Below are 23,136 nucleotides of genomic sequence, written 5' to 3'. Positions count from 1 at the left end.
CGGCCGACCAGTACAAGAAGACAATTTGGGTATCTGTTGAGAATGATACCAAAGGAACTGACTGAATACTTCCATATCCATGCAAGTCTGAGAAAAGACTGTAGGCTGCAGAAAACAGTACTACCGAATCCTTCTACTTCGGGATAAGCCAGAAAGGAAATCTTCAAAGTACAGACAACTGTCCAAACAGACAGTGTCTACATCAAGTAAAAGACAAACCCGGCAGGTTTGCCTTACAGACCGGCAGGTCTGAGACAGGATACCAGGTCTGAGATTGACCATCAGGTCTGAGGAGACGACCGCAGGTCTGAGACACTGAATCACTGCATCTCTGATCAGCCAATCAGATTCAAGGCAGTGAAATATGACCGTTGGCATATTTCACCTATAAAAGAAGGCAGTTGCAGAAGAGTAAATGCGGGACATTCAAGGGACATACATTGGGATAACGAAAGCTAAGAGCATTTACTACAAGTGATAACAGTGTGCTATTCTAGAAAGCCTAAGTGTTGAAAGCTAAAGTGTGTTCTACAATTTCGGTGTGAATTGTAAGAGTATTATCGAGCAGGAAATAAGTCTCGATCGGATTGTACTTGTATTCCTTAGTGAATATCCTTCTCGCGGTTTCGAGAGGAAGGGGTGACGTAGGAGTTTTATCTCCGAACATCCATAAAATCTGTTGTGTTATTTACTTTCTGCAGGCTTCATTACATAACCGACTAACTTAACCATACCGCTCCAAACCGACTCTATACTAACCATACCGAATATCCAGATTACCGAAACCGACCCACCATCTCCAAATCTTCATCATCCGAAACCGACAGCGCCTATCATACAAGCGTACCGCTTCAACCTGAAAGCAAACCTCTTCCGCGCTTGAACCTAGTTCAAGGGTTTGTGACAGGTTGTGTAGTATTGAAACCCCGGTGTTAATCTCTAACCGGATTAACCACCACCCTACGAGTGAGAACCGCTAACCGGTCCAACCCCCGGTCCACCAGCGGCGACCTAGATCCTAACAATTGGTATCAGAGCAGTTAGTTTCAATACTCAAGCAAACATGTATCAGGATAGGCCTCCAATGCTAGAAGGTGATGACTTTGCCAACTGGAAGGCACGCATGCACCTGCACCTAGTCACCTTGGATGATGAAATGGAATCCATTCTAACCGAAGGACCGATATTCATTGATAAAGATAGAAAAGAATGGACAGCTGAAGATAGGAGAAGAAACAATCTGGACAACCATGCAAGAAACCGGATCTCCAACAGCGTAGACAGAAACACTTATTGCAAGATCAGAGATTGCAAGACCGCGAAGGAGACATGGAACACGGTCATCCAGATCTTTGAAGGAAATGAAAGAACAAGGGAGAACAAAATAATGATGGCCACACAGAAGTTCGAAAGTATCAAAATGAAACTAGGAGAAACTATGAAGGAATACAGTGACCGGTTCACTGGTGTGTTAGATGAACTAGCAACTCTGGGCAAGAAATATGAGAGCAAAGAGGTAGTTATGAAAGCTTTGAGATCTCTTCCAAGTGCTTGGGATATAAAGACAATGGTAATGAGGGAATCAAAGAGCCTACGTAAGATGAAACTATACGATGTATTCGAAGATCTAAAGGCATACGAGTTCGAAATGAAATCTAGAACCGAAGAGGAAGTTTCGGCCTCAACATCAACCAGAGCACTAATCACATCTACAGAACCGGCTGTACCTGCTCCTGTACCTACACCTGCACCGATACCGGTTCCTGCACCCGCACCTATCAGAACAGCCGAACAGTTTACTGAGGACGCCATGGCCATGCTCGCACAAAAGTTTGGGAGGTTCATGAAAAGGAGCCAACCGACAAACAACTACTATGGTGACAAATCCAATGTAAGATGCTACAACTGTAACTGTTTGGGACACTTTAAGTGGGAATGCAGGAAACCAAGAAGGGATACCCAGAAACCGGACTATCAAAATGACAGAAACAATTATCAACAAACCGGTGAAGGAAGTGAGGTACCGAAAGCACTAATAGCCGACGATGGAGGAAGTCTATGGGCTCGCAGTGACAGTGACGATGAACTCACGTGCCTCATGGCCAATGAGAAACAAGTATTTGACTCTCCCTATGATGAATTTACTAAAGACGAGCTATATGAAGCATTAAATGACATGGTAGAAGAATATAAGAACCTATTGACCATGTTACCTAAACACCTCAACATCAAGACCGATCCCATAGTACCTATCCCAATAGAACCAGAGGTACCCATCATAACCGAACCGGAAGTCATACAATCTGATGATACCCACACCCTAGAAACCGAGTTAGATCCTAAGATCGAACAACCTAGTGAACTAACCAAGGAAGAGAATGCCCGATTTCAATATACGATGGCCGCCTATAAGAGATCTAGCGATATAGTAAAGAATATGAATAAACACTATAGGCATCCTCGTTGTAAGCGTGGTCTAGGATACACAGGGAATAGCTCCAAAGACCGTAAACCCATAGAGAAAGCAAGGCTTACAAAAGGAAATCTCCCCTTTATAAAATTTCTTAAGAGCACCTGGACAGCCGAAGAAGAGGAAACCGCATATTATAGGGAAGAGAAGCTAAAATACGATTATGTTGGCCCAACCGATTCATGGCTTGACCTTGAGAAAAGAAAAGCCGAAATTCTTAAATATAAGAAAGACTTTCCTGAACCACGTAGGTCAAACTATAGATCACCGAACCAAAAACCACCACCATTTAGGACATTTGAAGGAAAGCCGAAATACACCAGACCAAGTGTCAAAAGGACAGTTAAAACCCTAGCAAAGAAGACCGTCCGGTTTATCAAGGTTTGGGTACCTAAGGGACTAATCGCACGTGGACCCAAGTAAATGTGGGTACCAAACAGTTGTAAATATGTACATTTTGCAGGATCCAAAGAAACAACTAGGAAACTCCGAATGGTTCTTGGACAGCGGTTGCTCCAGGCACATGACCGGAAATAGCAATTTGCTAATCGACATCAGATCAGTAACCGGTGCTCTAATTACCTTCGGTGACAACTCAAAAGGTAAAACTGTGGGCAAGGGTAAGATTGTCCATGGTAATCTAACTATTGATAATGTACTTCTAGTTGAAAACCTACGTTTTAATCTACTCAGTATTAGTCAGATGTGTGATGCCGGATACACGGTAGAATTCCTTAAACATGCATGCTTAGTTAAGGACTCTCAAGGCATCGTACTACTAACCGGAAATAGAATAGGTAACATTTACAAGGTAGACTGGAAAACAAGAGTAGAATATCCTATATGCATGATAGCTAAGACTGATCAAACCTGGCTGTGGCATAAGAGACTAAATCATCTAAACATGAAAACCTTAAACTACATTCGCGGTAAAAAGCTAGTTGAAGGTATTCCTGATATAGTATTTAACCAGGATAAGGTCTGTTCAGCATGCCAGATGGGTAAACAAACTAGGTCATCTTTTAAGAGTAATGGAAATATTCAATCAAGCCGATGCCTAGATCTTCTTCACATGGATTTATTTGGACCGATTCAGGTCATTAGCCTAGGAGGTATGCTTTACACCTTGGTAGTTATTGATGATTATTCTAGATATACATGGGTAATATTTCTACCATCTAAACGTGAAACTGTATCAAACCTGATCACACTTCTTAAGCGGCTGCAAAATGAAAAATCAACTCGTATCAATAGCATTCGAAGTGATCGAGGTACCGAATTCACTAATAGTACATTAACTGCATATCTTGATGAATCCGGCATTAGACACGAGTTGTCTAGCGCTAGGACTCCTCAACAAAATGGCCTGGCCGAGAGAAGAAACCGGACTCTCAAGGAAGCCGCACGGTCCATGATAGCCGACTCCGGCATTGCTCAGAAATTTTGGGCTGAGGCTATCAACACTGCATGCCATACACAAAATGGGTCTCTGATAAACAGATTTCACAACAAAACACCATATGAGGTTTATTTTAACAGAGTTCCCAAACTCAAGTATCTCAGGATTTTCGGTTGTAAATGTTACATTCTTATAAATGGAAAAACCCAACTCACCGCTTTTGATGTAAAGACCGATACGGGCATTATGTTAGGATATTCGTCAGTAAGTAAAGCATATAGAGTATATAATAATAGAACTGCAACCATGGAGGAAACAATTCACGTTGTTTTCGATGAATCGGTTGAAAGCAATACTGCTTCATGCTTTGATCTACACAATAGACTGGAAAATAACGATATTCATTTTGATAGTGAAGATGAGACTCCGGTTTTCAGGCGGTTTGTCCATGACCAAATGGGTATCATTGATACTCAGCCGGATCAAGCTGTTCCACAACAGGAAGCTGACACTTCGGTCCAATCCGAGGGAGTCGGTCGGTCTGACAATCTCGTTCAGCCTACCGACAAGTCTAGCCTTGATCAAACAAACGGTAACTTGGTAGACACTCCTGAACTGAATCTCAGAAGAAACAGTAAACATCCTCCTGAGCAAATTATAGGTGACCCTTCAGAACCCGTTCGAACTAGGAGTCAACTTCTGGAAGGATATTTTAACTCTGCTTTCATATCCCAGATTGAACCGAAAAGAATAGATGAAGCATTGTTAGATCCGGATTGGATCTTGGGAATGCAAGAAGAGCTAAACCAGTTCGAGAGTAGTAAAGTCTGGTACTTAGTTCCCAGACCGAAAGATCAATCGGTCATAGGAACAAGATGGGTATTCAGAAACAAACTCAATGAGGACGGTTTGGTCACGAGGAACAAAGCCAGATTAGTGGCTCAAGGTTACAAACAGGAAGAAGGCATTGACTTTGAAGAGTCATTTGCTCCTGTAGCCAGAATTGAAGCCATTAGGATCTTTTTAGCTTTTGCGGCTTTCAAAAACTTTAAGGTTTTCCAAATGGATGTTAAAAGTGCATTTCTGAACGGTGATCTACGTGAAGAAGTGTACATTGAACAACCACCCGGTTTCAAAAATGCTGCATTTCCAAACCATGTATACCGGCTAAACAAAGCTTTATACGGTCTAAAGCAAGCACCTAGAGCCTGGTATGATACGCTAACCGCATTTCTATTAGAGCATGATTTCACCATCGGTTCGGTGGATAAAACCTTGTTTAAGTTTGAAAAGAAGGAACATATCCTACTTGTTCAAATTTATGTAGATGACATTATTTTCGGTTCCACCGATCCAAAGTTTTGTGACAAGTTCTCAAAAATGATGACTGACAAATTTGAAATGATTATGATGGGAGAATTAAGTTTCTTCCTAGGTCTTCAGGTTAAACAACTTAAAGAAGGAACATTCATCAGTCAACCTAAATATACCAAGGAGCTACTAAAGAAATTCGGTATGGACACATGCTCCTCGGCGGCCACTCCAATGAGCTCATCCATTAAATTGGACAGAGATGATGAAGGCCAATCAGTAGATCAGATTGCATACCGGGGCATGATCGGTTCCCTATTGTATCTGACAGCAAGTAGACCGGACATCCTGTTTGCAGTTGGTGTGTGTGGAAGATTCCAAGCAAATCCAAAGCAATCCCATTACACAGCCGCAAAGAGGATACTGAAGTATCTAAAAGGCACTCCTGATGTCGGTCTGTGGTACCCTAAAGACTCATCCTTTAATCTAACAAGCTACTCAGACGCAGATTATGCAGGATGCAAGATCGACAGGAAAAGCACCAGTGGAACATGTCAGTTCCTAGGTGACCGACTGGTGTCATGGCACAGCAAGAAACAGACATCGGTGGCTACATCAACCGCGGAGGCTGAATACTTGGCGGCCGGAAGCTGCTGCTCTCAACTCCTCTGGATCCAACAGCAGCTGAATGACTTCGGTATCATAGCCGAAGAGTCCCCGATTTTCTGTGACAACACAAGTGCCATTGCGATTACCTACAACCCGGTTCTCCACTCCAGAACTAAGCACATCGACATAAGGCATCATTTCATCCGAGAGCATGTCACGCTGAAGCATATCCGGCTGGAATACGTACCGACCGATCAACAAGTAGCCGATATCTTCACAAAGCCGCTGCAGGAAGCTAAGTTTTCTCAATTCAGGCTTACTCTCGGCTTAACCGACATTAGCCAAATCCTTCCAAAGGATGCTTAAAGGGAAACCAGTTCAGACAGACAAACCGGTAACTCCTCCTAAGATGTCGAACTTCGAATCTTCGGGGTGTCTGTGGAAGAACCGCCCAGCTCATCAGATAGAGTAAACCGACCGGCTACTTGGTGCATGCACCAAATAACCGCATCGGGATGAACAACTGATGTCTGACCGGTTCGGAAGCAGGCTACCCTAGATTATTTGAATTTTAAACAGAAGAGGAATAGTTATCAGAGGTTAAGGACATCTGCTCTGCAACATTGCCCTTTCCAAGTAAAACAGGTCGCGCCTAAAAAGACGTGAAGATCTTTTGATATCTTTCACAGTTCAGGCCTATGACCGACACCTACAACTATAAACCTGCCTATTTTATGCAAAGTTTCTTATCCTGCGGTTAATACATATCATCTCATTTAATGCCTGGATAATAGGTTAGCCCCAAAACCAGTATTTAAAGGAAGCACTCACTCACCAAAACACTCACAAAAACAAAACACCTTCTCTATCACTAAGGCAAAAATGTCTCAGTTCACAAACATTCTTCAGGTTGATTTTGAATCGTGTTCCAACACCGATCATTACGACATCTATAAAATGATAAAATCCTTGGAGGATACCGGCCTCCAATACTTTCTTGATGATAAACTCACCATTTATCCTGGGTCTGTTCTGGAGTTTTTCCAAAATGCCAGAGTGTTCAGAGGAACACCACACTTTGACACCAACATTCAATCTAAAGTGGGGGGTATTCTCTTTGACTTCACCGAGCAAGACTTCGCCCGGTGCTTCAGCTTGCCCAAACAAGGGCTAACAGATCTTAACCCCCGGGCCAACTTAAAGGCCGAGGTCTCACACAACCTAGCCCGGTCGGATGAGCCGGTGGATGACCACGGCAGCAAGGCCAACTTGAGAGCTGAATATCAGCTACTCAACGATGTAATAGGAAGGGGCATCTTAGGAAAAGATGTCACTAATACTTACTGCGTGGCGGCCTTCAACATGATGGCGGCCATTGTCACCGGTGCGCCGGTGAACTGGTCTAGGGTGCTGTTTGACGTCCTTATTTGGATAATCGGCACCCGATCAGTGGCCCTCATCCCCCAAGTAAGCCGACTTCTTGAGGAGCTTGGCGTCCCGACCTGTCCCGGCGAAGGTCTAAACCATGCTCAGGTGCTCACAAGGGAAGCAACTGATTCATTCTATGAACAGTTTGAAAGAGAATGGAGGAGGAGAAACTTCAATCCCCCTCGTGATGTTAATTCCCGCGCTCGCTAAGTCACTCCTTCTTGCATCCGGTCGTTTTGCAGTATGTACCGGATGAAGACTTACCCAACTCAAATTTGATCATATCGGCTTCATCCATGTCCACTTCAGTTTTATTTATGTTTTTCTTGCCTTCATCATTTCCATATGTCATTTTCGGCATTGTCTCTACCATTTTCGGTTTCTATCTAATCAATATCGGTTATGTGTTAAATTCATTTAATGAAATAACCATAATTAATGGAATAACTCCCAACCACCCACACATTTAAAACCCAACTAACTTGGTTACTTTCCAACAAATACTTACCTCGGGCTTTGTAAACCGCCGCTTCCCCATGTGCCTTGAAAAGGGAAAGATTCTTTTCCTTAATAAAACAAAACTGACCATCAATGCTCAGATTTTCCCTCCAAAACCGATCCTATATAAAGAGCCATCCTCTTCCCATTTTATCACATCCAAAAGTACAAAAATCACTTGTATTCTTCTTGAATCTCTCTCTCAATACCATAATCATGCCGAGCCGAACTTTGGGAAACTTTCTAAGCATCGATTTCAACTCATGTATGGCAGAATGGGACTATGACCATCCAAAGAAAAACATGTTTGAATGCCTTATTGATACCGGCCTTCAAACCTTCCTCGAAGAATCCGGTCCTGTACTAATTGAGGATGTCAAGGCATTCTTCAGAAATGCCCGCATCAGGGGCGACTACATTGTCTCCACGGTAAGGAACCACACCTTCCGGCTTGATGAAGCCGAATTTGCCACCCTTCTCAATCTGCCCAAAGAAGGGTTCTCTGATTTCCCGACTATGGAGGGACTTGATGCATTCTACTATGGATTACTCTGCTCTGCAACCCTTGATCCGGTGGAAACCTATGGGTTAAAAACCCGCCTCTGTCGTAGTGCTCAGCTCCTTCTTGAGATTGTCACTCGGTCCATTCTGTGTCAATCCCCAAATCAGCGGTATTCACAGAACACCTACAATATCATGACCCACATCTTCCACAAAACGACCATCAATTGGTCAGCGGTCCTCTTTCAAAACTTGAAGAACATGGTGCTGACCAAGAAAGGTCTCGGTTATGCACCTCACATCAGCAAGTTGATTCTCAAGTACCGGCCAGAGTTTGGACCGGGTACACCGGCTTCCCCCTCAAACATTCTTGATGCAAATGCGGTGGAAGAGAAGTTTTCCAGAATGGTGCTTACTTTTTAAGTGCCTATCTTTCGTATCATCTTATCGGCTTTCTCTCTGTACTGTCTCTCGAATAAAATATCGTTTTAGTTTCAATGACCGTTTCTGTTTAATTTTTGCACATTTATCTAAGTAACCGGTTCACATCTTAAAATAACCTCGTTCGTATCCGGTATCATAAAATCTGATTAAAAACCGTTAACACTCTGATCAATCAAAATGTCTGTCTAGACTTAGAAACCGCTCAATCATTCGGCCTCCAAGAAAAGAATGCGTCATCCATGACATAGGTAAGGTTTTGGAGGGAAATCTCCCGCTCAAAGTTGCCGCCCACCGTTTCATACGTAACCGCCCATAGTTTGGCGTCTTTTCACTTTGGAGGGAAAAGTCCCGCCCATTCATCATGGGACGGTTGGGCTTCCAAACCGTGTCAATAAAAGGGGGCCTTCGGTCATTTTTCTTATTCTCACGCGAATTCACTTTCTCTCTCTAAGCTTCTTAAACTCTCTGAAACCGTTTTCTCTCATTCTCAAACTCTTCAACATGGGTCGTGATTCGACGTTGTTCAAACTCTACTCTCAAGTGGATTTCGAGGAAATCCGGCTGAATGGGACGACCGAGGCGAAGGAAGTTATTGACCAGCTGATTAAAACCGGTCTGGGATATTTCCTCGACGGTCCCCATATTATATACAAGGAAGCGGTCGTAGAATTCTTCGATACCGCAACCATCGCTTACGACAGAATCATTGCAACGGTTTGCGGTTCCCACATCGAGCTCACCGAAGATTTGGTGGCCGAAAGCCTGCGCCTTCCAAGAACCGGTCAGGATGCAACGGCAGAAATAGACCCGGAAATCTTTGAGGCAGCTTGCCACGCTCTGTCAGCATCTAAAGAGCCGATCGCAACATCCGGCAGTAAACAAATGCTGAGGCCGGAGTTAATCCCGGCATGTGACATCTTCGCCAGGGCGATACTGGCAAGGGGAGGAAACTTCAGCAACCTTACCAAAGACAAAATCAAGATGATAATCGGTCTGCTGGAAGGAAAAGAGGTCAACTGGGCAAGATCAGTGTTCGGCAACCTCATGGACATGGTGAAACCGGACTCAACCCGATCGTGGGGATACGCCGTGCCTCTCGGTAAGATATTCCTCCACTTAAAAATCAATCTCGGTCCTGGCACCGTTCTCCCCAAACGATGCCTCATTAGATCAAGGCAGTTCCTTGAAAGAACGTAGCCGGCCTCCAGTGCCACAGTTGGCCGAAAGAAGAAAGCCGCGAAGAAAGATGCCCCGGCCAAAGCAAAGACCGGAGGAAAGGGGAAAGAAAAGATAACCTTCGCAGACCCTCCACAATAAACAGAAGATGAGGAATGGGCCTCTGAGCATACCGAAACAGAAGGGACCGATAATAGAACGGTCAATGACGATAGTCAGTCGGTTTGGGGCCCAGAGGATGCCGAACCAAACAACAATCCTGAGACCACCGAGGGTGAAGAAGGGATTGGTGAAGAAGCCGATGATAAAGGCTACAACCCGGAGAGGGAGGAGGCCGACGAAGCAGAGGCCGATAGATTAGTCCAGAAAATTATTCAGGGCATTAACCAGCGAGCCGACGACGTTGAACATTTATATCTGGAGTGGCATGAGAACCGGTTCAGTACAACATATAGAGAAATGCTACCGGACCTCTCGGGAAAAGAATGCTACGACAGATTGGAGGAAGTGGAGAACCTGATGTTGAGCCTCACAAAATCCAACACAATTCAAGAGGTAGAGAGCCGAACTTGTCTCTTGTTACCGAGGTTCAAACTTCGGAATCTAAGAAAGCGCATCCGGAGAATTAAGAAAGAATTCTACGAGACGGGATCGGTGGATACCGTAGCACCGCGGGTGTTGACAACGCTTGCAAAAGTCAAAATAGAATTACTTCAAGAAATCGAGCGGCTGGAAACAATATGCAGCCGAATGCAAGTACCGGTTTACACTGCTCCGGTAATCGACAGGTTCCCAGCTAACTGTCCAACACCTCCAAGGGATGTTGAGGCACCGATTTTACAAGATGTTGAGGCACCGATCTTGGAAAATGCGGTAACGAACTCGGAGGATGCGGCACAATTAGAACCTCCAAATGAAGAGGATGCACCGTTAAATCTCGATGAAAGAGCCGATCCTGATCCCACCGAGCACGCGCCTCCCTCACCACCAGAAGTCACCACTTCAGTCCCTCCTAAAGAATGGATTGATGACCGACTTCAAAAGTTTGAAGCATCAGTTTCGGAGCGGGTTGAGGACCGACTTCAGCAGCTTGACGCATCCTTATCAGAACGGATCGATGACCGCGTTCAAGAACACGACGTGTCCAAGTTTCAACCGTTCAAGGATAGATGCAACAACATAATTGATTCGGCCCTGCAGTTCACCGACGTGACAAAGCAGCTTCTGGATCAACATCAAGCACGCCTAGCAGAACTCAGCACCGGACTGTGGGAAGAGGCCGGTGAGCGCGAAAAATGTGTTCAGCGAACCGCGATTCTAGAAGGTATGACCTCGGACTTAAAGAAGGATTTCGAACGGGTCGACACGACAATCGACCGGGTCTCGGTACTGGAAAAGAAAAACGAAGATCTCGTGGCCGAAGTAAAGGCACTTACCGAACAGATGGCCGAAATTCTAAAGGCTAAGGAGAACGCAGATGCCGCGGCTATAGAGGCTGATGCTCTAGTGGCTAAAAGGGTCCAGGATGCGCTGGACGCCGAAGCTAGCAAAAATAAAGAGGCGCCGCGATCGTCTCAACTAACCGAAGCAGAATTAGAGGCCGAAAGAATAAGAAGGGCCGAGATCTTATATCCAGGGTATGCTGCGAAAGTGGCCAGTCAGGCTGCGGAGGATGCCGCACGGTTGGAAAGGGAGGCACGAAGGCTGGAGGGCTACGCAACAGAAAACGAGAAGAAGAAGAAGGCGGCCGCCTCCGCTTCCGCACCGAAGAAGAGACAGAGGCAGGCTCCTAAGAGAGTTCGGATAGTCGAGATGCTCAATGAAATCTCTGAACCGGTTACTACGGGTACTTCGCAGCAAGCCGACCTAGTCGAGGACGAAGTCGAGGAACAACTGCGGTCCCGGTCTAAAAGACAACGATCCTCCCAACAGACCAGGCAACCGCAACCGAAGAAAAAGAAGAGTGCCTATGACTTCACAGACTCTGAATAGGGACTATCCTTCTTTTTCTTATTTGCCTTAGTATTTCTATATGCTTTGCCTTTTCCGGTCACCTATAAATATATATAAAGTTATTTTTGAATTCGGCCTTATTTTGCATTCCTACTTAGTTTTGATAATTTTAAATAAAATAATCAAAAAGGGAGAAATTGTTAGATAAAAGATAAAGACTCTTCCAAAACTTCTCTCTCAAAAATTTTCGAAAAATTCTCTAAGTCTTTTTCAAAAACCGGCCAAACAAAACAACCGGCCTACGGTTGCAAACTTACATGATTTTGATAATTTTAAATAAGATAATCAATAAGGGAGAAATTGTTAGATAAATTCAGAACGGTTCAAATAAACCTAACTTAAACAAACCTTCCATGCAGGAACAAAGAACCGGACCGGATGAACAAGAGAATCAACTGAAGAAACCGAACCGGTCAAGCTACCAAACCGATCAAGAGTATTCGGAACATGACCGCACAAAGGAAGGTTCGGCCAAAGCTCAAAACCGGAACCATCAAACAGCCGATTATACACAAGACAAGAATAACCGGAAGAAGTCCGGTTACTTCACTACCAAAAGACATTCGGCCAAGTCAAGCGGCCGACCAGTACAAGAAGACAATTTGGGTATTTGTTGAGAATGATACCAAAGGAACAGACTGAATACTTCCATATCCATGCAAGTCTGAGAAAAGACTGTAGGCTGCAGAAAACAGTACTACCGGATCCTTCTACTTCGGGATAAGCCAGAAAGGAAATCTTCAAAGTACAGACAACTGTCCAAACAGACAGTGTCTACATCAAGTAAAAGACAAACCCGGCAGGTTTGCCTTACAGACCGGCAGGTCTGAGACAGGATACCAGGTCTGAGATTGACCATCAGGTCTGAGGAGACGACCGCAGGTCTGAGACACTGAATCACTGCACCTTTGATCAGCCAATCAGATTCAAGGCAGTGAAATATGACCGTTGGCATATTTCACCTATAAAAGGAGGCAGTTGTAGAAGAGTAAATGCGCGACATTCAAGGGACATACATTGGGATAACGAAAGCTAAGAGCATTTACTACAAGTGATAACAGTGTGCTATTCTAGAAAGCCTAAGTGTTGAAAGCTAAAGTGTGTTCTACAATTTCGGTGTGAATTGTAAGAGTATTATCGAGCAGGAAATAAGTCTCGATCGGATTGTACTTGTATTCCTTAGTGAATATCCTTCTCGCGGTTTCGAGAGGAAGGGGTGACGTAGGAGTTTTATCTCCGAACATCCATAAAATCTGTTGTGTTATTTACTTTCTGCAGGCTTCATTACATAACCGACTAACTTAACCATACCGCTCCAAACCGACTCTATACTAACCATACCGAATATCCAGATTACCGAAACCGACCCACCATCTCCAAATCTTCATCATCCGAAACCGACAGCGCCTATCATACAAGCGTACCGCTTCAACCTGAAAGCAAACCTCTTCCGCGCTTGAACCTAGTTCAAGGGTTTGTGACAGGTTGTGTAGTATTGAAACCCCGGTGTTAATCTCTAACCGGATTAACCACCACCCTACGAGTGAGAACCGCTAACCGGTCCAACCCCCGGTCCACCAGCGGCGACCTAGATCCTAACAATTTTATATAATTTTTAACCACTTTTGAAATTATTTAAAAATAATTAATTTTAATTTAAATTTAAATAGTTTAGGGATTTGTAGTAATCAAATTATAATTTGATTTTTTTAAAATTCGCTGTTTAAATTAATTATTTTTAATTAATTTAAAATATTATTTATTTAAAACAGAGACGCCAATTGATTTTTTTAAATCAATAAAAATGAAATAGTGTACAAACGTATTAGTTAAAGTTTATGTTATTAAAATATATTTTTGTGGAAATATCCCAAAAATCTTTTGAAATCATTATCTAATTTGCCAGGATTTTTGGAAAATAGTTTTAGGTTCTAAAATTACAAAACTAATTTAGGAATTTGAAAATGGGAACCAAACGGGCCTTAGGACTGGTGTCCTAGGTCTTGTGTTCTGTTGGGTCAAATTATCTTGACTAACGATATTTTCATTATGAACTTGTGTAAAACTTAAATAAAAATGAAACTAAACCGTCTAAATTGTTTTTGTGCAGGTGCATCAAAAATATGCTAAGTTAGACTTGGTTTGAAATAGGTCTATTAGACGTGTTGGTAGTTAGACGTGTAGTCTAATAGATACGTAGTTAGACGTGATGTCTAACATATACGTAATTAGACGTGCATTCTAACAGATACGTATTTAGACATGTAGTCTAACAGATACGTAGTTAGACGTGCAATCAAATAGATACGTAGTTAGACGTGCAGTCAAACAAAAATGTAGTTAAAAGTACAATCTAACAGATACATTGTAAGACGTGCTGTCTAACAGATACATAGTTAGACGCCCAGTCTAACAGATACGTAGTTTGACGTGTAGTGTAACCGATACGTAGTTAGATGTGCAGTCTAACAGATACGTAGTTAGATGTGCAGTCTAACAGATACGTAGTTAGACGTGCAGTCTAACAGATACGTAGTTAAACATGCAGTCTAATAGAAATGTAGTTAGACATGTAGTCTAGTAATACGTAGTTAGACGTGCAATCTAACAGATACGTAGTTAAACATGTAGTCTAACAAAAACGTAGTTAGATGTGCAGTATAACAGATGAAAGTTAGTCCGCTGGTGTCTATCTCCTTCACACAAGTCTGAAGTGAAACGTAGTTAGACGTGTTGTCTAACTCCATTAGATTTGGTGGTCTAATGGATCTCGCTATTAGACGTGGGCGTTTAACTTCCTTAGACTTGACAGTCTAATGGAGCACGTCTAATGTCTCGCTTCAGCAGTTGCTTGAAGTTAGCTTTTGTCTACCCACGATCAACTAGCTCTATGCTACTCCTGCTCCACTCATCATTGTAGTCCAGTACGACAGGCAATTGTATCCAATGGATGAATTTCACGTAAGTAATTATTCTCTCCACTACTTGTTCCTTGTAGGACAAGTCTATAAGATTGTTTGGCGGACTACCAGATTGGTACGACCACTATCTTTGAGAACAGAGCCTGTTTCACTCTTGTACTATGGGCGACTTTCCAATGGATTCTCTCCACGTTTCAATGCGGAAGATTCGATCATTGATACCTGTGTTCTATATAAAGATCCTCAAGGACAACGAACATTAATATCACTCTTTCATAATTAATTCTAAATGATAGCTACGTCTCTTGGGAATAGATTTCTTAGATTTTTGACGATTCATATAATCATCAATTTAATAGTCACACGTCAGCTCTTCTGTATTTAAGAAACGGTCATACTCAAAGGATTGAGTATCTTCTTCCCGAATCCCCAATTCTCTCTCTAAGAAATCTTTCTTGTTGCTTTTGAATCTCTAAGGTTTTTCTTTCATCTCTCCTGCGTCTTTTGATTTTTTTTTAAATTCGTTGTTCAAATTAATTATTTTAAATTAATTTTAAATATTATTTATTTAAAACAAAGACGCCAATTGATTTTTTAAAATCAATAAAAATGACATAGTGTACAAACGTATTATGGAGGCTTGAATTATTTGATCCAAGGGTATGAGTAGATTCACAAAGCTCCTAGGGACATTTAGAACATCATCCCAGGTATCAATCGATTTGGTTTATGATCAATTTGTTTAAAATATTTTATGGCCAAAAAACGGGGTTTTTGATTTTAAAGTAGTTTTTAAAGTGGAGTGAGCTTTCCATCTTCATTATACTTCATACATATTATTGATTCCAAAATATGAACACTAGTTGTTCGTTTGGACCAATTCAAGAACTCAAAATTTTAATTATTTTGTAAATTTTGATTTTGATACAAACAAAAATGATCGGATGGATCAAACATGATCCAAATAGTTGTCCAACATCATTAGAAATATGTTGGAAAGCATTCTAGGAAGTTGTTTTTGGATGATTAACCCAAGAACAACAAACTTAATTTTTAGATTTTTAAAAATTAAATTTGTGTTTTTTGGTTAAAGGTTGATTAATTAATTTTTTTGGGAAAAAACGACTTATCGTCATTTCATTAAAAATTTCCAAAAATGGAAAAAAAACACGAGTTTAAGAGATCAATCTAGGCAGGCCTAGAATGATTTTAAAGTAAATGAATTATCTGATTACAATGCTTTGAATTCTAGTGAGTTTAAAAACGATAAATTCCAGTTCTTACAGATATTGTAGTTCTGCCACGTGCTTGGAATTCTTGTTCACGTTCCCGCGAGGGCGCTGCAATCCGATACAATATCTGATAAGATCGGCGTAATCAATAAAGACGGGGTCTGTCAAATTTTTAACGACTTCGGAAAAACGATTTGATAGAAATCCTATTATGTATTTAAATCACTTTCTATTCTACGCAACCTCTTGCAAACTCTTGAACGATTCAAGTGCGGAAATGTTTTGCTTGAGTTTGAAGCTAAGAACCAATAATGAAAAGATGACAGAAAGGAACAACACAACAATTTGTTTATGGATGTTCGGAGTTAACTCTCCTACGTCAGCCCTTCTTCCAACCACCGGAAGGATTCTAACTTTCAAATAATCAAATACAGTCGCACGACTAGCTCACTGTTGAACAGAACAGACTCTGTTCAACTTACAATATGAAGTATGTCACTCAGCTAATACAATTCTTTGATTGTAACTCTCTCTAGATTAACACACAATAAAAGCAAGAAAGAAGTTGACAGTTAAGATAGAATAATCTGAGTATCGATAGATCGATGATTCTTCCGTTGTCCTTAAGGATCTTTAAATAAGAGCAGGTACCAATGGTCGAATTCTCATAATGACACGTGGAGAGATTCCATTGGAACGCCTCCATAGTACATAGCAGACTCTGAGTACAAAGATCGTGGTCGTACCAATCTGGTAGTGCGCCAAATATTCTTCAAGGATATTTCTGCAAAAACAAGTAGTGGGAAGAATATTTATTTACGTGGCATTAATCAATTGGTTACAGCTGGCTGTCGTACAAATTTTCACAGGAAAGTGGAGCAGGAGTAGCGTACAGCTAGAGAACGTGGGTAGGCGGGTGCTAGCTTCAAGCAACTTCTTAAGCATGGCATTAGACGTATTTCACTTACACGACCTCGTCTAATGAAATTAGACGTCCCCGTCTAATAACAAGATCCATTAGACCACCTAGTCTAAAGGGATTAGACTTCATGTCTAATTATAGTTCACTTCAGACTAATCTGAAGGAGTTAGACTGCACGTCTAACTTTCACTAGTTAGATTGCACGTCTAACTTTCACTAGTTAGAATGCACATCTAACTTTCTTTTTCCATTAGACCTCACGTCTAATTACATTTCGCTTCAGTCTAATCTGAAGGAGTTAGACTACACGTCTAACTTACACTAGTTAGACTGCACGTCTAACTCAACTAGTTAGACTGCACGTCTAACTTCACTAGTTAGACTGCACGTCTAACTCCGTGTGTTAGACTGCACGTCTAACTTAACTAGTTAGACTGCACGTCTAACTCTGTCTGTTAGACTACACGTCTAACTCTGTGTGTTAGACTGCATATCTAACTCAACTAGTTAGACTGCAAGTCTAACTCAACTAGTTAGACTGCACGTCTAACTTCTTGTGTTAAACTGCACGTCTAACTCAATTAGTTTGACTGCATGTCTAACTTCGCTAGTTAGACTGCACGTCTAACTCCGCTAGTTAGATTGCACGTCTAACTTCGCTAGTTAGACTGCACGTCTAACTCCGTGTATTAGACTGCACATCTAACTCAACTAGTTAGACTGCACGTCTAACTCAACTAGTTAGACTGCACGTCTAACTTCGTGAATCTAATGCCAAATTGGTTTAATGAACCTCATTAAGACAAATTCTAATATAACCTGTTTTTGATACACCTTCACCAAAAGCAATTAGACACATAAATTGAGTTTTATATACATTCATCATCAAAATTTCAATAGTCAAACTACTTTGACACTTGGTCAAAATAATTTGACCCAACAATTTCCCCTTTTTTGCTGATGATATTAAAACCTTTGCCTAGATAACGAATTACGCATTCATCATATAGATAAGAAGTAAAACTTGTTTATTCATCTTACATAAACACTTTTCAAGAACACCAATATTCAGAAACCATGTTTTAGAAAGCCAAAAACATAAACTGACATAAAAATAGTGAATCCTTTTTCACTCGAGTATCAATTGGATAGGTGAATCCTTCACCGCTCATCCCTTCACCAGTCAGCAGGTTCTGGAACGGAGGAAGACCGCGTCCACCACGACCACTTCCGCCAGTTCGACTCCACGATCGCTTCCAGTACTTCGACCCCCGCGATCACCACCACTGCTTCGACCTCCGCGATCACCACCACTGCTTCGACCTCCGCGATCACCGCTTCTTCGGTTTCCGTGATCACCACCGCTTTGACCTCCGCCTCTTTTAGTTGGCCTTGGGTTTTCATCATTTGTTGGCATTCGCTTAGATCTGGTTCCGGTTGTTACACTGTCACCTCTTCTGTCTCTAACATCATTGCCTTGAGTAATGGTATTCTGCTCTTTCTTAGCATCATCTTTCGCATTCTCTTCAGCTTGAAATTTCCTTGCGATAGAGTCAGCATACTCCAGTCTTTCAGCATATGTTCTTCTCATGATGCCTTGAATTTTATCCAGCTGATTCTGAATCAAGCCCATTGCTTCCATAACCTCTCTTTGATTATCAAGATTGATCTGTCTTTCAAGGCTCATCATTTCGGATTGTCGATTGAAGAGTTTCTTTTCAAACCTTCCAAAATTCGTATTGGAGTCTTCAACCTCATATGTGTTTTTCTTCAATGTTAGCTCCAACTCTTTATGGGTATTGACAAGATCATCAAAGTTCTTCTTGTCTTCCTTCTGGGCTTCCATAAATTTTGACATGTTGGATTGCATAACTGCCACATTATTCTGAAGCATTGTTGTTGACATCGACTTCATGAGCTTTATTCCGTCAGCTGAAGATCCTTCATTAGATGAATTATTTTGCGAATATGCTGCCATGGTCTGAATTGGACTGAAGTTGGTATGAACTTGTATGGACTGCTCAGGTTCATCCTCCCCTGATTCACCATCAGATTTATTTTGATCTTCTTCTTCTAACTCCTTCTCTTCCATGTTAATCCTTTAGAGAAAGTTACCTGAATTGTGAAGAGTATTAAGAATGTTCTCAAAAACATTTGCAGCAATGATATTGGGAAATAGTAGAGGCTTGAAAGTTTAAGCATTTTGATCTTGTTCCCCCTTAGATGAGGAACTACTCTCAGCTTCTTTTTCTTTTTTAGGGTTCCCCCTCTAATCTTATAATCTCAGGCTGACTGACTTCAACCTATTTTTCTTGAGATCCCTCTGTTCTGACAGCAGGAGATTTCACCACCTCTTCAACGTACCGAGTAACCACTAAGCTATAGTTCTCCATAATCTCGTCCAACCTCTTCAAAGCCTTTTCTTCTGCTTCAGCACCTTTCTCAATGGGATTGAAGTTTGCTTTTCTTGCCTCGAGAATAGGAAAGAGAGTTCTTCCTCTCAAGTTCGCTTCCACCAGATCTTTTCTCTTAAGGGCATCATACACTTCTGAAGTCTTAGCCCACTTCAAGACCTTTTTCTCATTTTTGACTAGCTCCCTCCATTGACTGATTATCCCTTTACCTTTGATGACTCCGGTGTACTTGATAGACATTCTGTTCAGTACCCAAGTATCGAAGATCTCTATCTTCTCAGCAGCAGCAGCTTTGGCCTGATCCATCATGAGGTCAACAATACACGTTGCCTCCAAAACTTCTTCATAAATGTTTGAAACAATATTGTTCCCTTTTTTGATCACTTTGGTGGCTTTGGAAAGGGTCGTGGTTCTCCAAAGACAATTCCAGCAGATTGTCTTACAGAACGCATGATTTCATGAGCAGTCAACGGTTTTACGATATGTCCTGGTGCGGGTTCTGCTAGAACAATCTTTCCACCCACTAAAGACTCCGTTGGAACAAGGTTTGGAACGTGAGGAAGTTCCAATAGCATAGACTTAACCTTTTCAGGTTCACCACCAGCAACAAAGGTAGGAACATCGCCTTGCTCTGGTTCAGTACGTTCTGTAGCACCCGCGGCTACAAGATCAGGTTGATGAACAGGAGATGCAACCCTGTTCAGAATTTTAGTAGTTGGACCAACTGGTTCAATAGTTGGCCCGACAGCAGATTCCTTTTCAGGAATAAAAACATATTTTTCTTGTTCCATCTCAGGAACTTTAAATTTGGGTACATCGGCCAGGTATTGAGAAGAGGTTACCTTCGTTGAGGCTTTCATCGATTTAGACGCATGAGACGCCTTTGACTTGTCACCTTTAGAAATAGATGACTTTGATGATCTCCGCAACTGACTGGCAGCGGAGACAAGGGAGACATGAGAATTGTGGCAAGTTTGACTAAACCTTGCTTGACTTTGGAATCTACGATTCCAGAATCCTTCTTCGATGAGTTCTTAAGGCTGGTAGAGCTATCCTCAGACTCGTTCACCGTTTTGGTTCGTTTTGCTCCTAATAACAGGACAGAAGCCATTGGATGTTTTGATTGGGTAACAGAACTTCCTACTGTCTGTTAACTCGAGGCTCCGAAAAGAGACTCTTTGTTGTTCTTCATTCTTACTAGGGTGTTTACGACTATGAAGACAGTGTACACCCTGGTCGGGTTAATTAATTCGGAATCCTCCATCGGGATCCCCAAATTCTCCAATAGACGGCTTATTTGAGCAGCAAAGTTAATGCTCTCCTGGTTAATTTAAAAGTAGAGGTTCTGGAATAGCGTTAAGGCCCAGTTGACCTGAGTCCCCTTTGAAATGGCAGACATATAGTCAAACCGATCTTGACAGTAGAGATTGAATGAACCCGCCTTCCCCTGAAGTGCTTTCGCCACCACATCATTCAGCAAAATGAACTGTGGTTTGAGAGCCTTCTTACTTCCATTGAGTCGAATCGCCGAGCCATCGACATAAAAGACCATCTTCATTTCCTCCATCATCGTCGCTGACAGATATTAGTTGAACGTATTCCCTTCTAATGGAAGTTCAAAGAACTCCGCATATACCGCCTCGTTGAATGAGATTTTTGTTCCGTTAACAGTTGCTATAATAGAATCATTTACCATTGTTGCAGACTTGAAGAAATTCCTCACATCCTTCTCGTGGAAGATGAAAGGCCTTCCTAGATAATTTCCTAGACCGGAATACTCGAGGGATCTGAACATTTCGACCACCTTTGGTTGATCAAACGTGTAAACGGAAGGAAAATCCACCTACAAAGTACACTGACCGAGCATGATTCTCTTGTTTCCCATTTTTAGAAGAATGCGAACAGACACACAAAGAACAAGAGTTATTGAGAGAGAAAATCAGATAAATCTAGGGTTCTTAGAAATCTTGAGTGAAAGAAACTTTCAATCTCATGCAAAACTATCCTTATATATGCTATCAAAAGTCATATATGATAACCGTCGTTTTTCCTAGGGGTATGTCCCATCAATTAATTTTTAGACGTCCTTTCCAAAGAGTAATCATTATATTGAGGGTATATTAGTCAATCTCTCTCAACATTGAAAGACACGTGTCTTCATTTTATTAGGAGATGACTGTTTTTATTTTTGAGCGGGAAAAATTAGATGTCTTCTCACGTGGGACAGTTGTCCTTGATCGGTCTAATACACACGTTGTTAAACGTTTTTCTTACTTCACTCATCTAAGACAACTAAACGTCTATTAGACGCATGAGTCTATTAGACACAAGCGTTTAATCACGTGTCATAAATATGTGTCTAATGTTTAGTAGAAGTGTACGTCTAATTACGCATGAACAACACGTATTAGACGTGTGTTTAATTAGACGTGAGCATCCACTTGCTCTTGACGTAAAAACGTCTAACGTCTATTAGACGTCTACGTCTAACCGCGCAGGTTTTAAACCAAAACATATAGACTTAGATGCATAGATTGTGAGCAAAATTACGTCTAAGTACATGCCTCTACCTTTAGACGACCTCGTCTAATAGACCGATTAAGGCCTTTTGTCTGAGAGTATCTTTATATTCAAAATAATTTCTCCCTCTCATATTGTGCATGTACAAAATGAATAAACAAATGTTTTGAGGTCCTTTGGACCAAAAGTATTTTAATACAAAAACACAGAAAAACATTTAATCTTCTGGAATGGCAACGACCATTGTTGATCTTCTGAAATGTATACTCAAAAGAGTATTCTCCATGCTTCCTTCCTGCAGCCCTCCTGCATCACCTACATAAGAAACTATTTACAAACTCTAGGACCCATCTTCAATTGGGTCCTCGATCAATTAGTCCCTTAGGAATCCATATCTGAGATATTCTAATGGATTTCTCATTCTGTGTTGTGATTAATGCGTATGATTTTGACTTAGCAGACGACTTCCTGCTAGGAACTGATCCATTAGCTTTTGAAGAAGACTTTCTTTTTAAATTCCTTGACTTTGAGTTAGGTTTTAGGTTGCCAGACCTGTTAGCTGCTTCTAACTTATTTTTCAGCCAGCTAACAGTCGGTGGAACATAAATTATTTCAATCTTAAAACCTATTTCTTCACGAATGGGATTAGATTCAATATCAGTCAAACTTCCTTTAACAAAACTTATAGGCTTAAGCTTGTTATTCGATGAGTTTGACTTTTTGCACGACAGGTTTGAGTCATTGCCATCAAATTCTAGACCGGATCTAGATCCAGCAGGTTTTAATATGCTGATCTGATATTTGACAGCTTTTCCAGACCTTATCCATGCACTGACAACATAGTTTAACCTCTTGTTTTCATCATAAATAGTTTGAATCTGTTCTTTGAGCATCTTATTCTCAGATGAAATCTCTGCAACTTTCTTTTCAAAAACATTTGATTCAAAAGTTTGAGATAAAACTGGATGAGATGCTTCAGGTGATGATTTTGTTTCATTTAGGGATTCTGCTAGCTTTCTGTACTCTATGACCATGTCATTTAGTGCATCTACCAATTGTTCCCTTGAAAAATTTTCAGAAGAGAAGTCAAATACCTTAGTTTCCTGAGTATCTTCTTTATCTTCTATTGCCATGAAGCAGGTCACTTCTTCGTCATCACTATCACTGGCTGAGAAGTAAGAGTCACAGATGCTTCGTCTGTTCTTCCCATCTCCTTCCATAAAAGCCTTCAGCTCCTTTTCATCATCCTTCTTATCTTCATGCTTAGGCTTCCGACAT

The 23,136-nt window shown here is 41.5% G+C and overlaps 1 protein-coding gene across 1 annotated transcript; it reads right to left on the bottom strand.

Annotated features, from left to right (window-relative positions):
- Positions 1-18,107: 18,107 nt before the first annotated feature.
- LOC124924632 (keratin, type I cytoskeletal 10-like) lies at positions 18,108-19,016 on the bottom strand. Its single transcript, XM_047464645.1, has one exon. It carries the CDS (start codon positions 19,014-19,016, stop codon positions 18,108-18,110), a length of 909 nt encoding a protein of 302 aa, XP_047320601.1.
- Positions 19,017-23,136: the final 4,120 nt, after the last annotated feature.

This window comes from Impatiens glandulifera, chromosome 2 (assembly GCF_907164915.1).
Source record: "Impatiens glandulifera chromosome 2, dImpGla2.1, whole genome shotgun sequence".
NCBI classification, from domain to species: domain Eukaryota; kingdom Viridiplantae; phylum Streptophyta; class Magnoliopsida; order Ericales; family Balsaminaceae; genus Impatiens; species Impatiens glandulifera.
The sequence above is the reverse complement of the archived record's forward strand: the minus strand, read 5'-3'. Positions and strand labels throughout refer to the sequence as shown.